This window comes from Salminus brasiliensis, chromosome 14 (assembly GCF_030463535.1).
Source record: "Salminus brasiliensis chromosome 14, fSalBra1.hap2, whole genome shotgun sequence".
NCBI lineage: Eukaryota > Metazoa > Chordata > Actinopteri > Characiformes > Bryconidae > Salminus > Salminus brasiliensis.
In genome coordinates, this window is record NC_132891.1 from 30,235,391 (window position 1) to 30,255,854 (window position 20,464).

A 20,464-nucleotide genomic window follows, 5' to 3' on the forward strand; every position below is an offset into this window, starting at 1 on the left:
CCTACAATATTATTATAATATTAATAATTAATATTATTATATTAATTATATTATTTTTATATTATTTACACTGTAAAATTGTCTCTGTCTCTATTCTAGTGAAATAACGCAGCTTGCTAAGGCAGGGAGAGCATCAAACAGGCAACGCCAGGTTTCTCCGAGACCAGGATTGGAAACCACAGCCAAAAAAACCATCCTCTGACGATGCGCACTTGACTATTTCCTTTCCACAGATCATCCTGGAACAATCAGCAGTTCCCCTGCCGCTACAGATGAGGTAATGAGGTGTTACACAAATCACTGATGGTTTGGGACACTGTCCTTGGTTTAGAACATGCACTTAGTTGACGGTGATACGGGTGAGCGAAGTGAGACAAGTGAGATGATTGGGGGAGGGTGGCTTTAGGCAGGATGGGGTGAGAGACAGACGGTAGACAGATGGACAGACCTGCAGCTCCTCAATACGTCTCTGTAACACATCGAGACTGTTGGACTTAAACTGATGGAAACCGTGAGAAGGTATGGCCTGAACAAACGTCAAAGAGACAAGATGGAACAAACAAACAAAAACACAAACAAAGAAGGGGAGAGATGAAACTGTCAAAAAACAGAACACTGCCAACTTAGCACAATCCTCACAACAGAGATGATGCAGATGTGGGAGAAGGAAAAGGAGCAGGACCAAAGGAAACGGGCACATCTCACCTGCGGGGGGAGCGTCCCACCTCTCTTCTTCCAGGTCAGTCCGGGGCTGGGCGTGCCCCCGGCCCTGCAGTACAGCCTCAGCGTCTCGCCCTCGTGAATCTCCACCTGCTGTGGGCTCACTTGCACATGGGGTAGACTGGCACCTGGAACATGAACAATAGTTGTCAGTTGAGGACAGCAGCAGAATACAGTTTTTACCGCAGGGTTCAGGATGTGCTTGGGTAGGCTAAAAGCTTGTCTTTAAATTCTGCAAGGCTGGCTTCAGTTAGCTTGAACCCTAAATGTTAGTGACCTTAAAAGTCCAAGAGTCCACAGACAGACAAAAAACAATGAAAGCACCTTTTGGCCCAAAATGTAAAAGATATTTTCATATAATTAGAATATTACACAAAAGACCTTACTTACTTACATTTTTAGGTCAGATGAATTACCATGATCTGAAGCGGATCGTAAATTCATGTTTAGGCTGCTTTTGCTGAAGCCCTTCAGTACCTGATAGCAACAGTCCAAACCTTTACCAAGAGCCCTTTGAGCTTCAAGTAAGACTTGGCTTGACCCACCATCCATTAAGATGTATGGAAGACAGGCATTAGGCTTGGGTGGTATACTAATAATACTGTATACTGTGGTGTTTAAAAAGGTTTACAGTATCTCAAAATGAGGTTTTAAATAAAATATTAATATAATATTATCAGAACTACAATATATATTATAATTTTGACCATTAGATTTGCATCATTAGAGGTCCACTAATCTGCTGCTTAATACTATGGATTAAACAGCCAATCAAACCACAGATAATACAATAAGTGATGATGTCAAATCAATGATGTTCCTGCAGCTGCACAGAATAACCAAAGAAGTGGCCTACAGTTGTGAGCAGTCAGCGGACGTACTGTGCACGTAGAGGACGGCCCGAGCCGTGTGCTCGCCGTGGGTGTTGAGGGCTCGGCAGATGTAGTCACCCTCATCTGAGCGATCCACGGAAGTGAAGGTGAGAACGCCGCCCCGGATGACAGCGTTGCTGCTGATGCGTTTGCCTGGGCCTCCTGGGAGTTAGAAATCAACTCATGTTCACCATGATCCAAAATCCAACAAAAGGACGTCTGATTTACACTCATATAATCCAGGTTTGCCACTTAGATGGTTGCGCCAGTTTCTTCTTGTTTATACGGTATATACAGTATACAGTTATGAGAAGAAGGAAGTGAACCCACTGAAATGACCTGGATTTCTGCACTGATGGCTACTACAATGTTGTCTTACCAATATCCTAAATGAGTCAACCCCCACTGCAGATCAGATCTATTGGAAAAATGTACAAACTTGCAGCTGTTTGCAATAAACCAATCGAACAAGACCTATTTAAACAGCTCAGCTAATAGAACAAAGTTCAACACAAAATGCCTTTTAATGATGAATTATTCAACCCCTTCATGAAAAGCGCTTCAGAGAACACTTCTGCTGTACTGACCTGCTGCAAACGTGACGCACAGCCAGACACCAGCTTCTGGCAGCAGCGTTCCTGAGGAATCTAAGCCCATTCCTCATGAGCAGTGGCCTTAAGTTCACTGATATTCTTGGGTTTGCTGCTGCAACTACCTTCTTCAAATGCCACCAGAGATTTTCTATGGGGATTAAGGCTGTGGGACTCAGTGGAACAGGATGAGCATAGAGACCTCCTGTGTTTAGTATGTGCCATACTGTGCAAACTGAAAACTCATTGCCTGCTGCCACCAAATCTTGCTGCAGATCTTTCTGCTGATCACTTGAGGGTTTCTGACCACCCGCCTTGTTGTTGAAACATTTGAATTGGTCTTGTTCGATTGATTTATTGTAAACTATTGCTAATAAATCTAATTTGCAATGACGTTTGAATAATTTGGATTGCATAAAATAGAATGGAAGGGGAGCAGTCCATGACCTCAAGCTGAAGAGATGGTGGGTGATGTACCAGGACAATGATGTACCAGTCAAAGCCCTGACCCTTAGGTCTTAACCCTACTGAGATGCTGTGGGTTGACCTGAAGAGGGCTGTGCATGCCAGGCTTCCCAAAAATATGAATGGACTGAAACTACATTTGGAGGAAGGTCCAACTTTCCTTCTCAATGTTGTGCAAATCATATTTGCAGCTACAGAAAATGTTTAGTGGAGGTGCCTGCTGGTGAAGGGGACCTACACTGAAGGGATCACTTACTTTTTCTAGCCTGCACTTTGAATGTTTACACAATGTGCTCAATAAGACATATGCTGTTATGTGTAATAGGGAAAGAGGGAGATCTTCAAAACCATTATGCTCCTTGATACCTTACCTGTCCACTCGACGGCAGGGGTGGGGTTGCCAGTGGCTGTGCAGCGGAACTCCGCCCGCTGACCTTGCTGGATGGTGAGAACAGATGGCTGGACAGTGGCCACTGGCTGGGACCCTTCAGGAGCTACAACAGGGCACAGGGCAGTTAACCACATGCAGGGCAGCAGCTATCCAGACTGGAGAAGCACACTCCTAGAGGCATCCACGTAAGCATGAGATCAAATGCGTCTGTGGCTTTCACTCAAGGGCTCCCATTCCTAGTTCTCTTTGATATTCTATGATTGGTGGCTGTATTCAGTTTCAGGCCCGTGTGCTGAAAGTCTAAAGTGGCTGTTGTATTTGATTTGTGGCAGTTCTGCTTGAGGATCATATTTGATTGAGTTTGATTTACACTAAGGGCAGTTCCCTGCATTAGTTTATGTAATCAAATGAACATTAATGAATGTATGACTCAAGCAGGGCAGGGATAATAAATTATTTCTAGTCATGGAAAAAAGTGACCTTTAGGTCAGGAAAAGGGACAGCGTCCTTACTGGTGGAGTAGTGCTTCATGGTAAGTGACCAAAAGCTTTGAACAGGGGCCTTTATCACGTTATTAGATACACCCACCTTGTTGGTTGAGAGGTACAACCTATATCTGAGCTTTTTCCACATACAATTTGCGTTTGCCCTCATCAATGGTCAGTTTCTAATCTCAGGACCACAGTGGACTGGACATTTTTGGAAGGTGGACCACTCACCACCTAGTAGTGACACTGAGGCACTGAGAGTGAAAACCTCAACCTAGTTATGAGAGACATATACATGACCATGATGATGTGACTGCTGTGTTGAGAATGTTCCAAAAAATATCTGGTCATATGTGGTTCCATAATGGTCACTTTCCATTGATGGGCAGTTCCCTTCAATGGAAATCTGGGAATCTCAGATTCCTGTGTAGTTTTTGGCTTTTCCTGCTGAAACACACCTGATTTAACCCACCTGTAAATGGCCAGGTATAGTAGGTGTGTAAAAGCAGGTAAATTAGCACACTATGTTGGACTACAGCCCTCATTGCCCACCCCTGCCTTTAGAGGAATCATGGGTTGACCAGTTTTGGTTCCCAGAAGAACCTTTTTTTTTTTTTTTTTATCTTTCTACAGCGCCATAATGTAAATCAGGGCTGGCCAAGTCTGGTCCTGCTAATCTACTGTCCTGCAAAGTGTTTGCTTCCAACCCAATTCTACAACACTTGCTATAATTAAATGGAAAATCTCCAAATGTCAAAGTTTATGCATTACTGAATCGCTCTACTGTGAGATAGCGGTTAGAACAGTGGTCTCTAACCCTGCTAATGGAGACCTACCTTCTCGCAGACTTTAAATCCAATCCTAATCCACTTTACCTGGCTTTACTGCCCTAGGATGCCTGCCTTGATTGGCTGAACTGGGTTTGATTCAGATTTGGGTTGGAGTTGAAACTTTGCATGGGAAAGCAAAAGATTGCTTTCTCATGTCATGGAATTATGCACAAGTCTCAGGATGCAGGATGGTAGATGATCAGGGCTGGGTGTGTCAAAAGAACCATTAGGAATCAGTTGGGGACCATTTTTTGCACTTATATAGGTGAGTGTACAAGGTGGGTGGACCTAATAAACTGGCAACTTGCAGAACCTCTAATGAGGGCAAATCGTTGCTAACCTAGACTACTCTGAAGGATGACAGCTTCTTTAATAGTTCAGCGGTTCAGTAGTGTAATCCAAGAAGGTCATGGGGGGCATGTGGGGCCACGGGTCTCTTGGCAGCCAGCGACCTGATGTGAAGATGACCCAGATGAAAAGTGACGGGCCAGGTTGGGCAGTGCCAGCTAGACTGGGCGTTGAGCCCCAGACTCCATCTGTTGGGATTGTGGGGCAGCGGAGCAAAAGAACGTGCCCTTTCACACAGCGAAGAGCTGCGTAGGCCTGTTTAAGCTCCAAGTTAAGCTCGGTCTGAAGGCTTTGGGACTACACAGGGGACATTCAGGAAATGGTAGCAGACGATTTTCTTCATAAAGGCTTGGGAACAGAAACACTTCAGCTGGCTTGTTTAGTTTAGAGTGCTTAATAAAGATGTGCAGACGTGTGTGAGGCCTCTTCGTCGTTTTACGCTGGGTATACGCATTCGCTGCCTGTCTATGACTAAACAGAGTGAAATTGCCTTGCAGTAACAGATTCCTTCAGGTTGGTACAATGAGTTTTAATGGTGGGTGAATGTGAATGGAATTCAGAACAGTTCACACAGCATCCAGTGATTCAGCCAAGCGAGCTGTGCTGGCAGTGTGCGCAGAAGTCTTTGATGATATGATGTATTAGGACACAGTATGATGTTTGAAGCACAGTTGTCACTACTGAGGTTTGCTATGCATCACTTGCAGTCCAGCATGTTTGAAGATGAGCGAGTGAAAAGTGTATGAGGGACTCCTCTCTGTTCTGACTCCATTACGTACTAAGGCCACACATAGCCTCCTGTTTCTGGACCTAAGGATGGTCTCACAGAGACTGCACATAATCGAGATGTACATTAATGATAGCAGCAAATCCAGAGTGCTTAATCTTATCAGCAAAGGGCCAGCATGATGTTGAGGCCTGACCCAACCTAACATATAATTTGGTAATTGGTAAATTTTGATGTAGATGAATTTCGCAAATCAATGAGTTGTATTTTTGAAGACTGTTACCCAAACCAATCACTACTACACTACTACATAGTGCTTAAAAAGGGCATTCATTTGTGTAGCATTTAAAGCACTGAAGTAATGTTTACTGGTCTAGGCCACAGAGAAGGCAGAGACAGAGTCAGTCAAAATTTGGGGTATCCTGCAAGTCCAAAAATACAATTCATTAAGTAGAATCTGCACATGCTGTGTTTACAACCATTACGGAGGGATCATGTATAGCTATAGAGCAAGCCAGTATACATAGTAGGTATATTGTATGATTTGATCAGTAGTGCTGAGGACGGCGTATGGAATACTGTCTGCTAACAAGGAGCAGAAGCGCCAATAAATCAAGCTCTACACATACTGGTAAAGTATGTGAGTGCATCGTTCTTACTCAACCATAGAGAGGAGTCCCCCATGTGTGGAAGCATGCAGCCTTCCTGCACCATTGGACCAATATAAGCCAAAAGCTCAAGTAATGACCATGTATGGAAGGAAACATCTCCTATTATCTGAGCAATTAGATCCTCTGAAGGGCCTGGACACCCTAGTCTTGGAAAACACTTTGGTGGAGAAAATCTGGAGAAAACTGGAAAACATCTCCAGAAACGGTCAGCAAAACTAACATAAATCTACTTAAAAAAATCTGACCACTTTAGCCCTTGACCAGCATAAGGCATGTCTGAGTTTGATGAATTAATCTGGTCTACCAAGCATTACCAAGCAGACCAAGCCATTCAATCAATGTGATCAAGCTTGTTGACCAGCATGACCAGAATGGCCATCTTAACCATGCTAGTCCACCAGCATTACCAGCTTGTCCAAATGGGTGAACCAGCTTTACCAAACTACTCAACCAGAATTACCAGCTTGGCAACCAGCTCAGTCAAGTTGGTCATGTGAAGACAAGCTAGTCCATCAAACTCAAAGACATGCTATTCTGGTCAAGAATTGAACCAGCTTGCGTGGGGTGCAATTTTACCTGGATGACCAGCAACCAGCAAAAACCAGGTCTGGAGCTAGAGTATTTCAGCAGCAAAGGTTTTGTTCAGGCAGCTACTGGACATTTAAACCAATGTCTGGTAAACCTTTACTATAATGTTTTCTTAACTTTGAAAAAACAGCTGTATGGAAGCAACAGGTCATGTGTTGTATACAGCCAAATCTGACAGAATTAACAATAACAACATTTGGATGCTGAGTTTGAAATGGTTGAAAGGCTTATGTTCTGTCTATGTTGACCTTGCATGGGCATTACTTGAGCTGGTAAATATCCATGCTGAGGATGATGCTTGCATTCGTAGTAGATGAATAGACACAGACAGATAGACAGGTACAAACACAGATAGACAGATATACACATAAATAGATAGATAAATAGGTGGATAGATAGATAGATAGACAGACAGAAAGACAGACAGACAGCTAGCTAGGTAGATAGATAGAAAGACAGATAGATAGCTAGATAGGCAGACAGAGAGACTGACTCTGCCACCAGGCTGGGGAGAGAGAGAGCCACGCGGACTTACGCTGTCTATGTCCTTCAAACATTTCATAGGCTGTGTAAAACATCTCAGCATTAGATGCTTCTGTGAACGAGGGACAGGCAAACACCAGAAGGTGAGTCTCCAGAGCATTCAGTACCCCAGGCTAGCAAAGAAAATTGGCCTTCTAGTGCCCACACCCAGCCCATACCATCCTGCTCAATAAGTGCTAGCTCCCATTTACACTAATTTTTATTTCTACCCATGTTAAAATGGGCACACAGGTAAAAAGAAACCTGAAAAATGAAAGATCATTTTCTCTTATCTAGAATAGTATTTGTCAACAACGACTCAATTCTCATGAATTCTAACAGCTGGACTTGCTAGCATTGACAATGGGATACTGGAGACAGCACCTCAGAAGATTTCCATTATATGAACTAGGTGCTTTAAGAGAAACACCATTTCCCCCTTACCACAGCTATTATTCCATCACTAGACATGTTTGGTGTCTGAATGTGTATGCAAAATAGTTTAGCACTGAAACAACGAGGCTAATATAGCCAGCAAGTAATGAAAGATTGCATGTCTAACTCATTAAATGGCTCAAACTGAGTTGTGAAATAATCCCAGACAGACCTGCTTATGTGGTTTTGTGTAAAAATGTGGACAAACAACCACTGCAGAAGGTTTTTAGCAATGCAACCTACTTTTACAGGTAGCAAAATATCACACTGTGCCAGAAACCACTTGAGCAAGTCTATTTGAGATTACAGCACAACTTGGCAAAGTTTTAAAGGAAGTGTTTGGTTTGGTGTTGAGTGATGAGAGTTCAGTACATGACAGTAAAACAGAGCCGTAAAACGAGCCAATTCCAAAACCCCAAAATTAGGCGATAACCATGACTCATTATATTTACGCTGCAGGTAAAGCGCCATGAGTCCAAGGAAGCTGGTGAAGCTAGGGGGTGCTAGTCAAGTGCAAGGCTAACAATTTACTCCACAAGAATCTTTTCAGCTAGCTAACTGCACTCTGAGTAGACTGGACACTGAGAGGACACATGGAGGACAGCAACACTATGTGGTAGGACTCAGGAGTAATTACAAAAACATATTGTTACAGTCTTAAAAGTTAAGCTAGGCTAGGCTAAGCTAGGCTACACTATGCATTTGTTGAATGTCTAGGTGACCCTGATATTTTCAGCTAGCTAACTGCAGAAGAGAAGACTCTGAGAAGACTGGACATTGAGAGGACACATGGAGGATAGCAACACTATGTGGTAATTACGAAAAGTTATTAATACGGTCCTAAAAGCTAGGCTAGGCTAAGCCAGTCTATGCTATGCAGCTGTGGGCCGTCTAGGTGATGTAAACCAGCCAGTAAAAGCAGAGCTCATCATTCCCCCCAAAGGACCACCATAACAGTAAAACAGCATGTTTCATTTTAAGACAAAATAATATGGTGGTAAATAAGCTTGTAAAACCCCATCAGCCCCAATCACACTCTCATACTTTGGATTTACACATCAAACAACAGCATACAATACTGAATCTACCACTGAATATGGCACCAAACATGTCTAGGCTGATCGACTACTATATCTAGGGGTCGACAGAAGGCTGTGTTTTTTTTCTTCTTCACCCAACTACTGCTTTAAGCTGTTGTGTCATCTTCACCAAAATGCCTTCAGTTCACCCTGGTTAAGAAAATTTACCCTGGTTAAGACGGGAACAGTCCTGTTGGTTCAAGGTCAATTCACATGTAAAAACATACTGACAATGAAACACAACGTGAGAGAATAAATGTACCATATATGTATGATGGAAATGGTGAATCAGCATACACTGGGTCAGTATGCACAACATGCAGGTTAGTAACCAAAAAAAAACAGGCAAGAGCAGAACATCTGTACACTCACAATACTGAGACCTTTTCACTCGTGTACAGCTTGTGACTGATCCAAGGCTAGTTAATGGCATAAGAAATCCAATTCACACTCAGTTTCCAACTGTAAACCCAGTGTAGCATTGCTTTAATCAAGTGGGGTTCCATTTTTATTTATTGTAATACAGCCATTTCACAGTTTCTAGAAGATACAATGGAATAGTAGGGAACATCGTTGAGCTTTTCAGTGTCTGAAATACCATTAAAAACAATATACAAAATTAAATAAACGGCCTGTAGAACATTTTTTTAAAGACATTTGAAAGAATCTAATGCTACTGGAAGAAAACTGGCAGACAATAAAGCACCAAATTAGACTGTTGGTTTAGTGACTTACTGCAACAAAAAGTAAATAAAAAAATAATAAATCAAGTAAATTTCCTACCCCCCCCCCATATTTTGTCTGTTTTGAGTCCAAATAATAAAATAAATATGGAATAAGCACCAAGATGTACATAATTTGGAAGCACATTAGTGTAATTCCTGCAGATTCAACCAAAATTCATAAATACATAACATGATCTGCCTGAATGTGCCTCATTTTGAGTAACAAAAATCTTTGAAGTGAAATCAACTCAAAAATAAAAGAGACCTAAAATACGACATGTACAAAAACATAAAAATTTTAAAGACTTTTTAAGACTGATTGAACTGTAAAATGCCCCCAATATATAGATGACCAAATATCCAAAACAAATGATATATATATATATAGGCCTAACAAATGACACATTCATCCTGCTGCGTTAGACATAGCACCATCAAAAAGCACAACATTCAAGAGAAGTTGAACAAAACAGCAGTAGCGGTCGCACAGTTCCAGTGGTCTGGGGTGAGAACGTCGCAGTCCGCCTGGCCGAAGGCACCTAGTTCATTGCAAGACCTCATCAACCCACTACCCCCATTGAGCCTCCTCGAGACTCAAAGACGAATCGACAGCTGTCAGTCCTCCTCGGAAAGCCCTTTAGAAACCACCACTACTACCGGAATACCCCCTCAGTAGACACACAACACCCCACCACCACATGAAGAATCGTTACAACAGCAAGGAACCCGACACCAATGTTATTTCCCCGTCTCTCAGTGATGATGTATATGTGAGGGGGTTTAATGTATTGAAGAAAGGGTTCTTAAAAGGAGAACTTCAGTGCTTTTCAAGATGATCTCTACCTGCTGTGTCAGTAGCGCACGGTTGCTTACCATGGACAGTGATTCTGATTTGATTCCCAGGGCTTAGAAAAGAACAGAAAACCCATTGACTCGACTTTCTAGAAAAAGCAATTGGCCATTTGCTGAATTATGTGAATAAACTTCTAAAGGAAGTGACTATTTTTTATAGTTAGCCCTGTAAAAACTCCCACACCTACACCACTACTATACCACTACTATCTCTGAAAGAACTAATCATACATTTGCTAGAAGAATTCATGACCGTTTCCTACACAAACATTTTCTGACACAATCCAGCAACTGCCCAATGGTTTCTACTGTACGTGTGCTTCGAGTCAATGGGTTTTCAGTTCAGTCCAGGGAAAAAAAACCCCAAAACACCTGTCTATGGTAAACTACCATGCAAAACAGATGTAGCAGATATAGATGAGGCTGAAAACCACTGCAGTATTCCTTTAAATAATAACGTACAATATAAAGAAACCTTGAAATGTAACCATACTAACAGTGGAGCACACTGTGTGGAGCCACGACAAGCTTCCATTTAAGGAATACTTTTCCTTAAATGCTCAAATATAGAAAAAGTAACATGGGTGTCTGTAACTGTTCTGTCTATGGAATGTAACTGTAAATGGTTTTAATAAATAATCAGAATAATTACAAGTATATGAAAAATTAACAAAACAGCTTTTTAAACCAGGCCCAACTTTCCTCCAGTACGGATCATTTAAAGTAGAAAAATAAGAAGATGAGCTGTCGTAGTGATTTGAAAAAGTTCTAATCTAATTATTTCTAGTTAAGATCTAGGTTCACGAAATGATCTGAAAACGAACCAGAAATTTGTAAAGGGACAAAAAAAAGTGGGATTTCATTAATTAAACGAATTACATGAACTTATTATGAATTTTAACCATTATGATTGTCTACTGATTGTCCGTCCTGAATTTGCTCATGTTCCTCTATCATTCACAAGCTGTACTGTTTCATTTAGAGCAAAGAGTTGATAAAGGCAGAAAGAGAAAGTCCAAGCAGTTTGATTAGTACAAAGAAGAATATATATATATATATATATAGACCCAACAAATGCATGTCAAAGCAGAAACTGAAGACCATTTCATCATGCACGTAGAGCGCCCCATGCAGGAATCCCAAGAAGAGCCATGCTGCCGGCCATAGCCAGAGCGAGGGGTTAGCTTTTATAAAAGAAAACAGTGAGCAAGGGCACGAGAGAGGAGACCAAAAGCCAGGCGCATGCAAGCAAACGGGGCAGGAGAAACTGACAGGTGGAACTTGAGGTGGTCTCAAGAGGACGAGAACAGTGCCAGTCACGAACCTGCGACATGGAGGACAGCAGTGCTTTCGTCCATGCCGAACATGTTGGAGCCTGTGCAGACATATACGCCGTAGTCTTCGGGCTGGACGTTCTGGATTGTGAGGATGCCGTTGAAGTCCATGGCCCGGTTGGGCATCTTGCCGTTGCCCTGGCGGGTCCAGACCAGGGTGTACGCCGGTGACTGTGTAAAGGTCAAACACATCAATAGGACTGCACTGGCATGCATTTTAGCCTTATTCCTTAAAATATTAGAAAAAGAGATATTAGATATTTAAACTTTTGTATAATTCTACTTGCTAATATATCATTTTTTTGTGGCGCAAAATTAATTATAACATTTAAGATCAGATAATTTGCCAGGTTACCACAGAGAAGATAACCCCCTACTGAAATCTCATAGGCCAGTTATACCACATAATATCTATCTCATGTGAGTCAGTTATCAGGTTGTGTTATTAGATAACTATCACACTAATATGATCAGGGGTTTAATGTATCAGTAGGGCTGGTATCAGATATTTTGCACGTATCTGTTAGTTCTTAGCAATATGGCCTCAAATCAGTATTACAATATTAATATATAGCTGGTCAGCTGTGGCTCGGTTGGTGTTCAAGTTCTCCTACACAGAGCTTTCGTGCCGCAAAGTGGATGGGGTAGTATGTGGTAGTATGTTTTTAAGGGGGGGAAGTACTAAGAGAATAATAAAGAATAATACAGAATACCAAATTATAAAAGAATAAGAATCAAAATAACTGAAATAGGCAAGGTTACGTCGATTAGAATATTAGATCTAGATATTAGATATTAGATTAGATCTAAAATATCAGGTTTGACTATTTTTGATTCATTGCCCAGCCCTAAAATCTGTACATCTGCAGATGCTGATACATTAACAGTCATGAAATCTAGAAATTGGGACTACATTTACCTGGATCAGCATTACAGAGAAATCTAACATTTATGCAGGGTTCTTATTCTAAATGAATAAAATGCAGATGTTTTGGTGCGGTCACCTAAACCTTCTCTTCTCCTGGATCCAGCCCTCTTTTCCCCCACCCATCAGTACAGTGGCACCCCAGGGACACTGCTGCTCAGCTATTATTAGAGTGGTGGAGGATTCTCAGCACCAACATGGTAGCATTACCATAGTGTTTTGCAGCTGGGGTTTTTCCTAACTGTGTACAGCTGTGCCTCCGCCTCTAATACTAATCTAGTTAAAATTAGGCTTTGCATGAGAGCAAAATATATTTTTTTTTAAACTTGCGGAGTCACAGTTTCACAGAATTTCACCTGCATTTAGAAGATACACAAGTAATCCACAAGTAATCAGATGAAATCTGCGAATCGTCAAAAATATAAAGAAAGAAAGCATGAGCAGTTTCCTACTTTGCTCTTGGCAGTGCAGATGAAGCTCACTGCAGTTCCTGATGCCACACTCTGGACCTTGGGCTCCTCAATGAAGACCTCGATGGGTTTGGTGGGTGATGCTAAAGAGTGGCGATTGACAATATGGTGAGGAATACTGAACCATATGACAAAATCTCAAAGGACAACAACCTACACAGTTAACCAATCCAGAGATTAAGTTATCAAATAAAAACATGAAAAACAGAGCAACTGTACCGATTTGCATTTCACCTGCCTTTCTAACGTTAAAGGAATATTTTAGCAAAAAACAGTCTTGTCTTTATAACTAGATATGCTAGGCTAATGTTGCTAAAAATTTATACAAACACAAAACCTAGTCGGTCATTAATCATATCTAGGTAAATGAAGGCTAAATAAAGCTTCATAAGCAAGTCTGATTTTACAAAAGGGCATAAATAGACCTAAATAAACATTTAAGCTAAAACTGGGGATAAACTTATCATCCACAGACGAAGTGTGTTTTTGGTTTCATAGAGTAAAGGAAGTTTTGTTTTTATAGACTAAAAGACTTACCGTCTTTTAGGCCACATTGAGTTGCAGATGTCAAAGTGTTTTGAGTCGATTGAGAGGTTTTTGGGTGTGTTCATTGTACAGAGATGAGATTGGTGACAGTCTAAATACAGTGTTTATTAGTAGCCTAGTGCCTCCTGTTCTGAACTAAAGAAGCAAACTTCACATATCAAACATGTCTTCGCTGGTTGACTGCAGCAAGGGTGATGAACCTTAAAGTGATAAATCATATTAACTAAACTTATTTTCTGAACTAGCCTGTTACTTTCCACTCCTCACTCTCAGGTTTAATCAGTGAATGCACTTGCCAGTCTTTCACACTGCAAAATTTGGGGTCTCTTGGCACGTGAAATCATCGTATTCGTTTGTCTAATATTTCTTATTCTGTAATTGCAAGATGAGCTTGTTTCTTTGCTTTTTTAATGTTACCTAATGAAACAAATAATGTTATTGTTTCATAATTACATTCATCATTTATTGGAGCTGATTAAAATGCAATTAAAAGTTTACTAGAAAAAAATAAAATAAAATAAATGAATATTTGTAGCACAATCTCAAAATAGGAAATATTAGACATACTGACTAGAGTTAAGATGCATACGCTGGCAATACATTTTTGAGGGCACCTTCGTGTTTTCTGTCCGTGACTTACTCTTTACGATGATCTCAGCACGGCCACGGGTGGTGTTGAGGGGGTCTCGGCAGGTGCAGGTGTACACGCCAGCATCAGAAGGCTGAATACTTGAGAAATGTAGCTCCTCTCCTTTGGGGAATTAAAGAGTTTTATCACATCCCATACTCCTATTCTACATGCCACAAATGTGGATCAATGCTAACTAAAAATCATGATAATGGAAAAGCTTAATAGCGTGAAACATTTGCAGCAATAGCTTAGAATTCACTGATTCTTTACAATGGCTCTCACTACGAGAGCTGTACCTTGTCTGCGTCTCTCAGCAGAGCTGGAGATGGGACGTCCGTCATCGCGGGTCCAGTAGAAATAATGTGGTGGGGTTCCAGACGCCTGGCACCTGAGAGTAGTCGTGCTGCCTTGGGACACCTGTACCCTCTCAGGATACACCTTTACCGCCACACAGGAGGCAGCAGGTACTAAACAGAAACGTGACCTCTATTATACACAGGTTACAGTATAAACAGTGCAACGGCACACTGTGATAAAGCAGTATGGCCACGGTCCATATTTATTAGTTTGGGACAAAATTCGACCTACTGAATTTTGACCTAACCAAAAGTTCAATGTCTGACATTCGGTTCTTTAGTTTTTGAGTGCTACAAGTGATAGCAGGCAACATGACCTCCCACAAATGTTTTAACACTTAACTTAGTGTTAGATGTAGCTATAGAGTAAGAAATTGTCTGTAATATTATGTAATATGAATGTTGACCATTTTTTCCTTAAATCAACTTTAGCAGATAAATGGTTTGGCGAGACAGAGATGTTGGGAAAACCTACCCAGGAAACATTTTCCAGGAAAAAAATAACATGCTAAAGCCTGCATTTAGTGTCATGTGACACATTTTCACTAACTTCTTATGACAAACATAGCATCTCAAAGTCAGTCTCTCAAACCACACATTCGTACACTAAAAAAAGTACACCACCATTAGAAGTTCACTTGTTAGTGTAGTCACCTTAAAGATTGTGTTGTAGGTTGTGTTGATTTCTGGCACATTTGTTGAATTTGATTTTCCTTAAAAATAAATAAATAAATAAACAAACAAACAAAAACTACACTTGATCTCACCATTAACTGGGCGGCACTTGACTCTCTCTTGGGGATTTCCGACATAACCAGGTGCACAGCTGTTTAAAAAGCAGTGAAATGATCTTTGAGACACAGCAGAACCAATTTGACTCCAATCGAAAAACCGTGACAACTCAAATGGGACAACTTACCGCTCACAGTACTGGCCGGTGTAGCCTGGTTGGCAGGCAGTGCACTGGTAGCCCCCATTGCCAAGACTTTCACAAGTGGGGGAGAATCTAAAAGAAAATGAACATCAAGTTATTCAACAGTAACTACTAGTTGTTCTGACATAAGAGGTGGACGATATAGACAAAATATAATCATATCATGGGGCTTGAAAACTTGACATGGTGCTGCATTAAGGGTTTTTAATTTATCTGAAGTTTATTAAGTGTGTCAGCAACCAGCAATACTACAGTTTACATTCTATACTGTAATGATATATGCATTTGGTCACCCCACGGAAAACCAGTGTCATGGTTTATTGCCTTAGAATTTCACAAGTCAGAAGAAACAAGGTATGCATAAACCTCAGGAGCTCAGTCGGACCAGTACTGGTTGTTGGATTTTATAGCAATTATATCTGTTAAATGTGCATCATCAGCCGTTTCTTTATTCATAAGACATTTCTTTACATTCGGTCAAGTGGGACAGTGGTGGCTCAGTGGTTAGCATGCATGGTTATTGATCACATGGTTGTGTGTTTGCTACCCAGCCACTGTTGGGGCCATAACACTTCTGTTTACATCCTTTCATACATCCTTCTTTCAAATGGGGCAGTGAGGGGCAGTGGTGGCTCAGTGGTTAGTATGCTGAGTTACTGATCACATGGCTGTGTGTGGCCCAGTCAGTGTTTGGGCATTGAGCAAGAGACATTAGCCAATTCTGCTCCAGGGGTGCCATAACATGCCGGAACCTGAGTTCTGACCCCTGCATTCAAAGTGAAGAAATGATTTCACTGGAATTCACAGACGTGTAAGTAAAATATCAATAAAGGGACTTGACCTAAATATGTTGATGTGAACGCTAAACGAACCAGACCTAGAATGTAGTGACATATATTTAGGTTCAATCCAAGGGAAGCATACACACACCTTACAAGCTGGAGTTGAGCCAAAGAGAACTTCTGCCAAATGTGCAGATTCTAATGTTGGTAGAACAACAATGAACAACATTGTGTGTGTTTGTGTTTGTGATATGTGGGACTCACTGGTTCTCTGGGTCAGTGTGTGGACAGGCGCAGGGCTGGCAGTCCTCTGGGGTTCCAGCAGAGGCGTCCCCAAAGTACCCGGTGGCACACTGCTCACACAGCTCGCCCATGGTGTTATGCAGACAGCTCTGTCAACAGGGAGAGAAGGAGAGAAAACAGCAATCATCAGAGCATCTGAAACCTCCTGTGTGCCAATTTACCTGCGCCCTATTCTCAGATAATGCCGATCCTGAAATAACGACAGGCTTCCTACAGCATAATGGTGACTTATTTGATGGCGTGGAAGGAGCTTACTGTGCAGATGCCGGTCTCTGGATGACAGGAGTCGGAGTGACCGTTACACTCACACAGCTCACAGTGACCAAGGTATAGGCCTCCACCTGTACGGGTATAGCCTGGAGCACAGTCCTAAAACATACAAGATACAGACAAACATACATCAACAGCAATCAACAGGAACAGTGGAGGTGAAGTTGAGATCTTGAAGACCAAGAAAACCTTCTGAGAGAACTATTGAAGAAATATTCACAGGAATATTGACCAGGGGTTCCCAAACATTTGCACAAGGACAGTTCCACACTGCAGACATTCCAACTCAATGGGCACCTCTGAAAATGTGCCTCCATGCCATAAGCGGTGCATAATAGCTGTGCAACGAGGTAAAAGACCCAAAGGAAAGCAACTGGATTCGGCTATAGCCAAAATCAGTTCACTGAGGTCTTGATTAGCTTGTATAACAACTGGGAGACCTTGGATGTGGGCATCTCAAAGACATCCCTAGCATTTTATATATGCATGTACCTGAGGAGGTAACAGATGATCTCTGTCTGGGTCTGTCTAGGTGTAACTGTCATGTCACAGATCTGCTGTGGCTGTTTCTCTCATTCTTGCTTTATTTTAACAGCATGATCTTCGTAGGCCTCTGTATTTTCAGGGCCCTTGAAATCATCCTAGTTGCGGTGACTGTTACAGCCTAGACCTGCACAAGTTTGATGTAAACCAATCATAAGCTGTTGACTGGCTTGTGAGGCGGGTCGTCTTTTCCATACCTGACAGGACAAACCATGGTATCCAGGTGGGCAGCGGCACTGCTCCACCTCCAGAGCCTGGGCCAAGCCAGTGTAGTTAGGAACAGCAATCTCCATGCTGACCCCAGAGATGCTGGAGGAGCGCATCTCTGTGTGATAGGATGCTCGGATCAGGACGTCGTCCAGGTCGGCCAGAACCATCATCAGGTGCTCCCGAGTGGTCGGCATGCCGTCGGGGCGCTTCCAGTTCTCCTGCAGAGAAAGCACGGGATCCAAACAGCTTTTAGTGATTTCACACGGGCCATTTTTATTTCATCTTGCCTTTCTATTTTCAGTGCTTAAGCTTATTAATGGGAAATCATACAGTGAACATCTCTCACCTCTCTGAAGACGATCTCAAAGTTGCGGGACTCTCTTGTCCCCGGACCCCGTCGCCATTCTTGGCGGGCCACCAGGGTGATGTCATTACCCTGGAAATAGGTATGAATCATGCTGTGAAGTTGTTTATTTCTAACGGGACACTGTTTTATGTCGTGTGGGCTATCTGATGTATTACTTACAATGATCTGAACGTCAACATCGTCTATGGGAGCTCCTCTTGGTCCTGGCACGTATGAGATTGTGTACTTGAGCTTTCCTCCATAGGAGCCCACCTGATGGATTGGAATGAACACCAGAATAAGGGAACCTTTGTGATCAGGTAGGTTACTGAGACCGTTGTCCATTATGCCTTACCTGGAGGCTTACTGTTAAGTCTTAAGATGCCATATTCAGAAATAACTAACTACTATAATTACTGGAAGTCACGTATAAAAGTTATCAGCCCGAGTTCAGTATCTGTACACCTCCCAAAATCTCAATTTTTTTTAGAACAAGAAAGTAGATCCATCTTGAACGTGAAACTGAACAAAAACAGACTTTCTGATCAAGGTATGGCAGGAAAATTGCAGGTTTGAAGACATCTACCAGCTCCATGAAGGCGCTCCAGTGACCTTGCTAAGGTTCTTATGTTAGCAAAGGTGCCGGAGCACCAGAGTCTGGACCAAAGCTATGGATGGATCAGCACTTTGGCACTTGGCTACACCCAAGGTCAGTTACCTTGTCCCCTCTGAACTTCTGTGGAAGCTGCCAGAAGAGCACGTCCTCAGGGTGTAAGCTGAAGTTTTTGTAGACCAGAGCATACTAGAGCACAGGAGGAAAGAGATGCAGGAGCAGGTAGGAGAGACAGAAAGAATAGATAAGCATGGCAGAGAGCAAAGCAGGGCAGATCATAAAAGATAAGGTTTCAAACTCCAAACAGTCAACTGTACTACAAAGTAATCAGCTCCATCAAAAAACATCCATGATGGCTCTAAACAAAGCAAAGCAAATGATCAAAAAGCTAAGACTGACTCAGGAGAAGCTCGGTACTATTTCCAAAAAGTTTCCAAACACTTCTAGTGAGGGACGAACCACCCTAAAGTCAACAACTCTGACTATCCGCTGCATACCTACCCTCAACTGAAGGTTAAGAACTGACTGACCAAACTCTTCACTACATAAACCTACAAAACGACTCGTTTTGTCAAACATTACAACCCCTTATTGAATGATCCTTAACATGCCTGACTGCATTACAAGCTAAGCTTCAGCTTGGTGGTCCTTTAGAGGGGGGCATATTCCCAGGATACCATTGGCATGCAGTCGGGGGCGACTACCTTGTCGCAGGAGCCTGGCAGAGCAGCACCGGACGGTTCCACAGTGTTCTTTCTCAGCTTATCCTGTCAGTGGGACCAATACCAAAGCAGTGTCAAAGCCTATGAGGTTAATGTAGCTAACAAGTAAAAGAAGCTTCTGCCACTCTTGTTGGTGTTGTGGAAATGGGATGTCAAAATCATCACACGCCTGCCTTAAACAGACTTTTATAGCCATAGTTTCTGACAGGGTATAACATACGGTCATATTTAAACATGGGTAACACTTTACTGAAGGCCAGTTTTCATTAGGCTCCATATGGCCTACAATAAACCTTTTATGACAACTGGCATTAATCTCCAATGAAACACTTGAGACACTTTCCAACAAGAGGAAAAAAGATCCTTTTCAACAAGTGTCAGGTAGTCGTAACATTTGTTGGGCTGGAATGCCCTCAAACTTGACAAAAGTAACCTTTACACTCTTAAAAATGAAGGTGCTTCAAAGAGTTCTTTAGGTCAGGGCTTCATAGCCTGTGGGCTGGGACTACCAGTGGGCTGTGAAGCACCCTTCAGTGGTCCACAGTCCCATCCTCAGTGGAAGGCAGCAGTCCGTAATTGGCCGGTTACAACAATGTAAGTCATAAATGTATAAGTGGACAAACATTGGACATGTTCTTGTTCTTTTTAGAATTAAAACATCTTTACACGTTTTCTGTGACTGAACTGAAATGCTGAAATGGACAATATATCCTCTAAGCTACTCTTTTCAGGCTAATTCTAGCCTGTTTTCAGCCTAATTCTGCAGTTTTCACTGTCAGAGAAATAATAGACAAAAAAAATCAAAAGTGGAATGTTGTTTTCTTGCAGGCTGTTATGCTTTCTATTGGAATCAAGTTGACCATGGGGTGGAAATGGTTGAGACTCTGCTTTAAAGAGACAGAAGAACCATTTTAGAGCATTTTAATAAAGATATGTGAAGAGAGTGTGCAGCAGAGTCTCACGGTTCTCTGAAAGGTCCTTCACATTTCAGACTGGCAACCAATGTTTGTTGGAATAGGCTCTTAGAAGCGTTTTGTAGGTTCACTTCCATTGTCATGAAAGGCTTATACAGGTGTCATGGAGCCCTACAGTAGCAAATGCTACCCTACATCTTGAAGCCCACCATTTGGAACCTCACCAATGTGTTCAACCTCAAACACATTTGTATCAAATTGG

The 20,464-nt window shown here is 42.0% G+C and overlaps 1 protein-coding gene across 1 annotated transcript in view; it reads right to left on the reverse strand.

The window, feature by feature from the left end:
- The window catches only part of hspg2 (heparan sulfate proteoglycan 2), a 143,175-nt gene that overhangs the window by 34,426 nt on the left and 88,285 nt on the right, over positions 1-20,464 (reverse strand). The window contains exons 34-49 of the mRNA XM_072696888.1: positions 18,134-18,226; positions 17,954-18,043; positions 17,595-17,825; positions 16,840-16,953; positions 16,546-16,673; positions 15,485-15,571; positions 15,333-15,391; positions 14,506-14,676; positions 14,219-14,329; positions 13,015-13,115; positions 11,628-11,808; positions 7,226-7,285; positions 3,019-3,141; positions 1,602-1,754; positions 706-848; positions 449-526 (exon numbers count right to left, since the gene is read on the reverse strand). Coding sequence (XP_072552989.1) covers positions 449-526; positions 706-848; positions 1,602-1,754; positions 3,019-3,141; positions 7,226-7,285; positions 11,628-11,808; positions 13,015-13,115; positions 14,219-14,329; positions 14,506-14,676; positions 15,333-15,391; positions 15,485-15,571; positions 16,546-16,673; positions 16,840-16,953; positions 17,595-17,825; positions 17,954-18,043; positions 18,134-18,226 — 1,923 coding nt within the window. The remainder of the gene's footprint in view (positions 1-448; positions 527-705; positions 849-1,601; positions 1,755-3,018; positions 3,142-7,225; positions 7,286-11,627; positions 11,809-13,014; positions 13,116-14,218; positions 14,330-14,505; positions 14,677-15,332; positions 15,392-15,484; positions 15,572-16,545; positions 16,674-16,839; positions 16,954-17,594; positions 17,826-17,953; positions 18,044-18,133; positions 18,227-20,464) is intronic.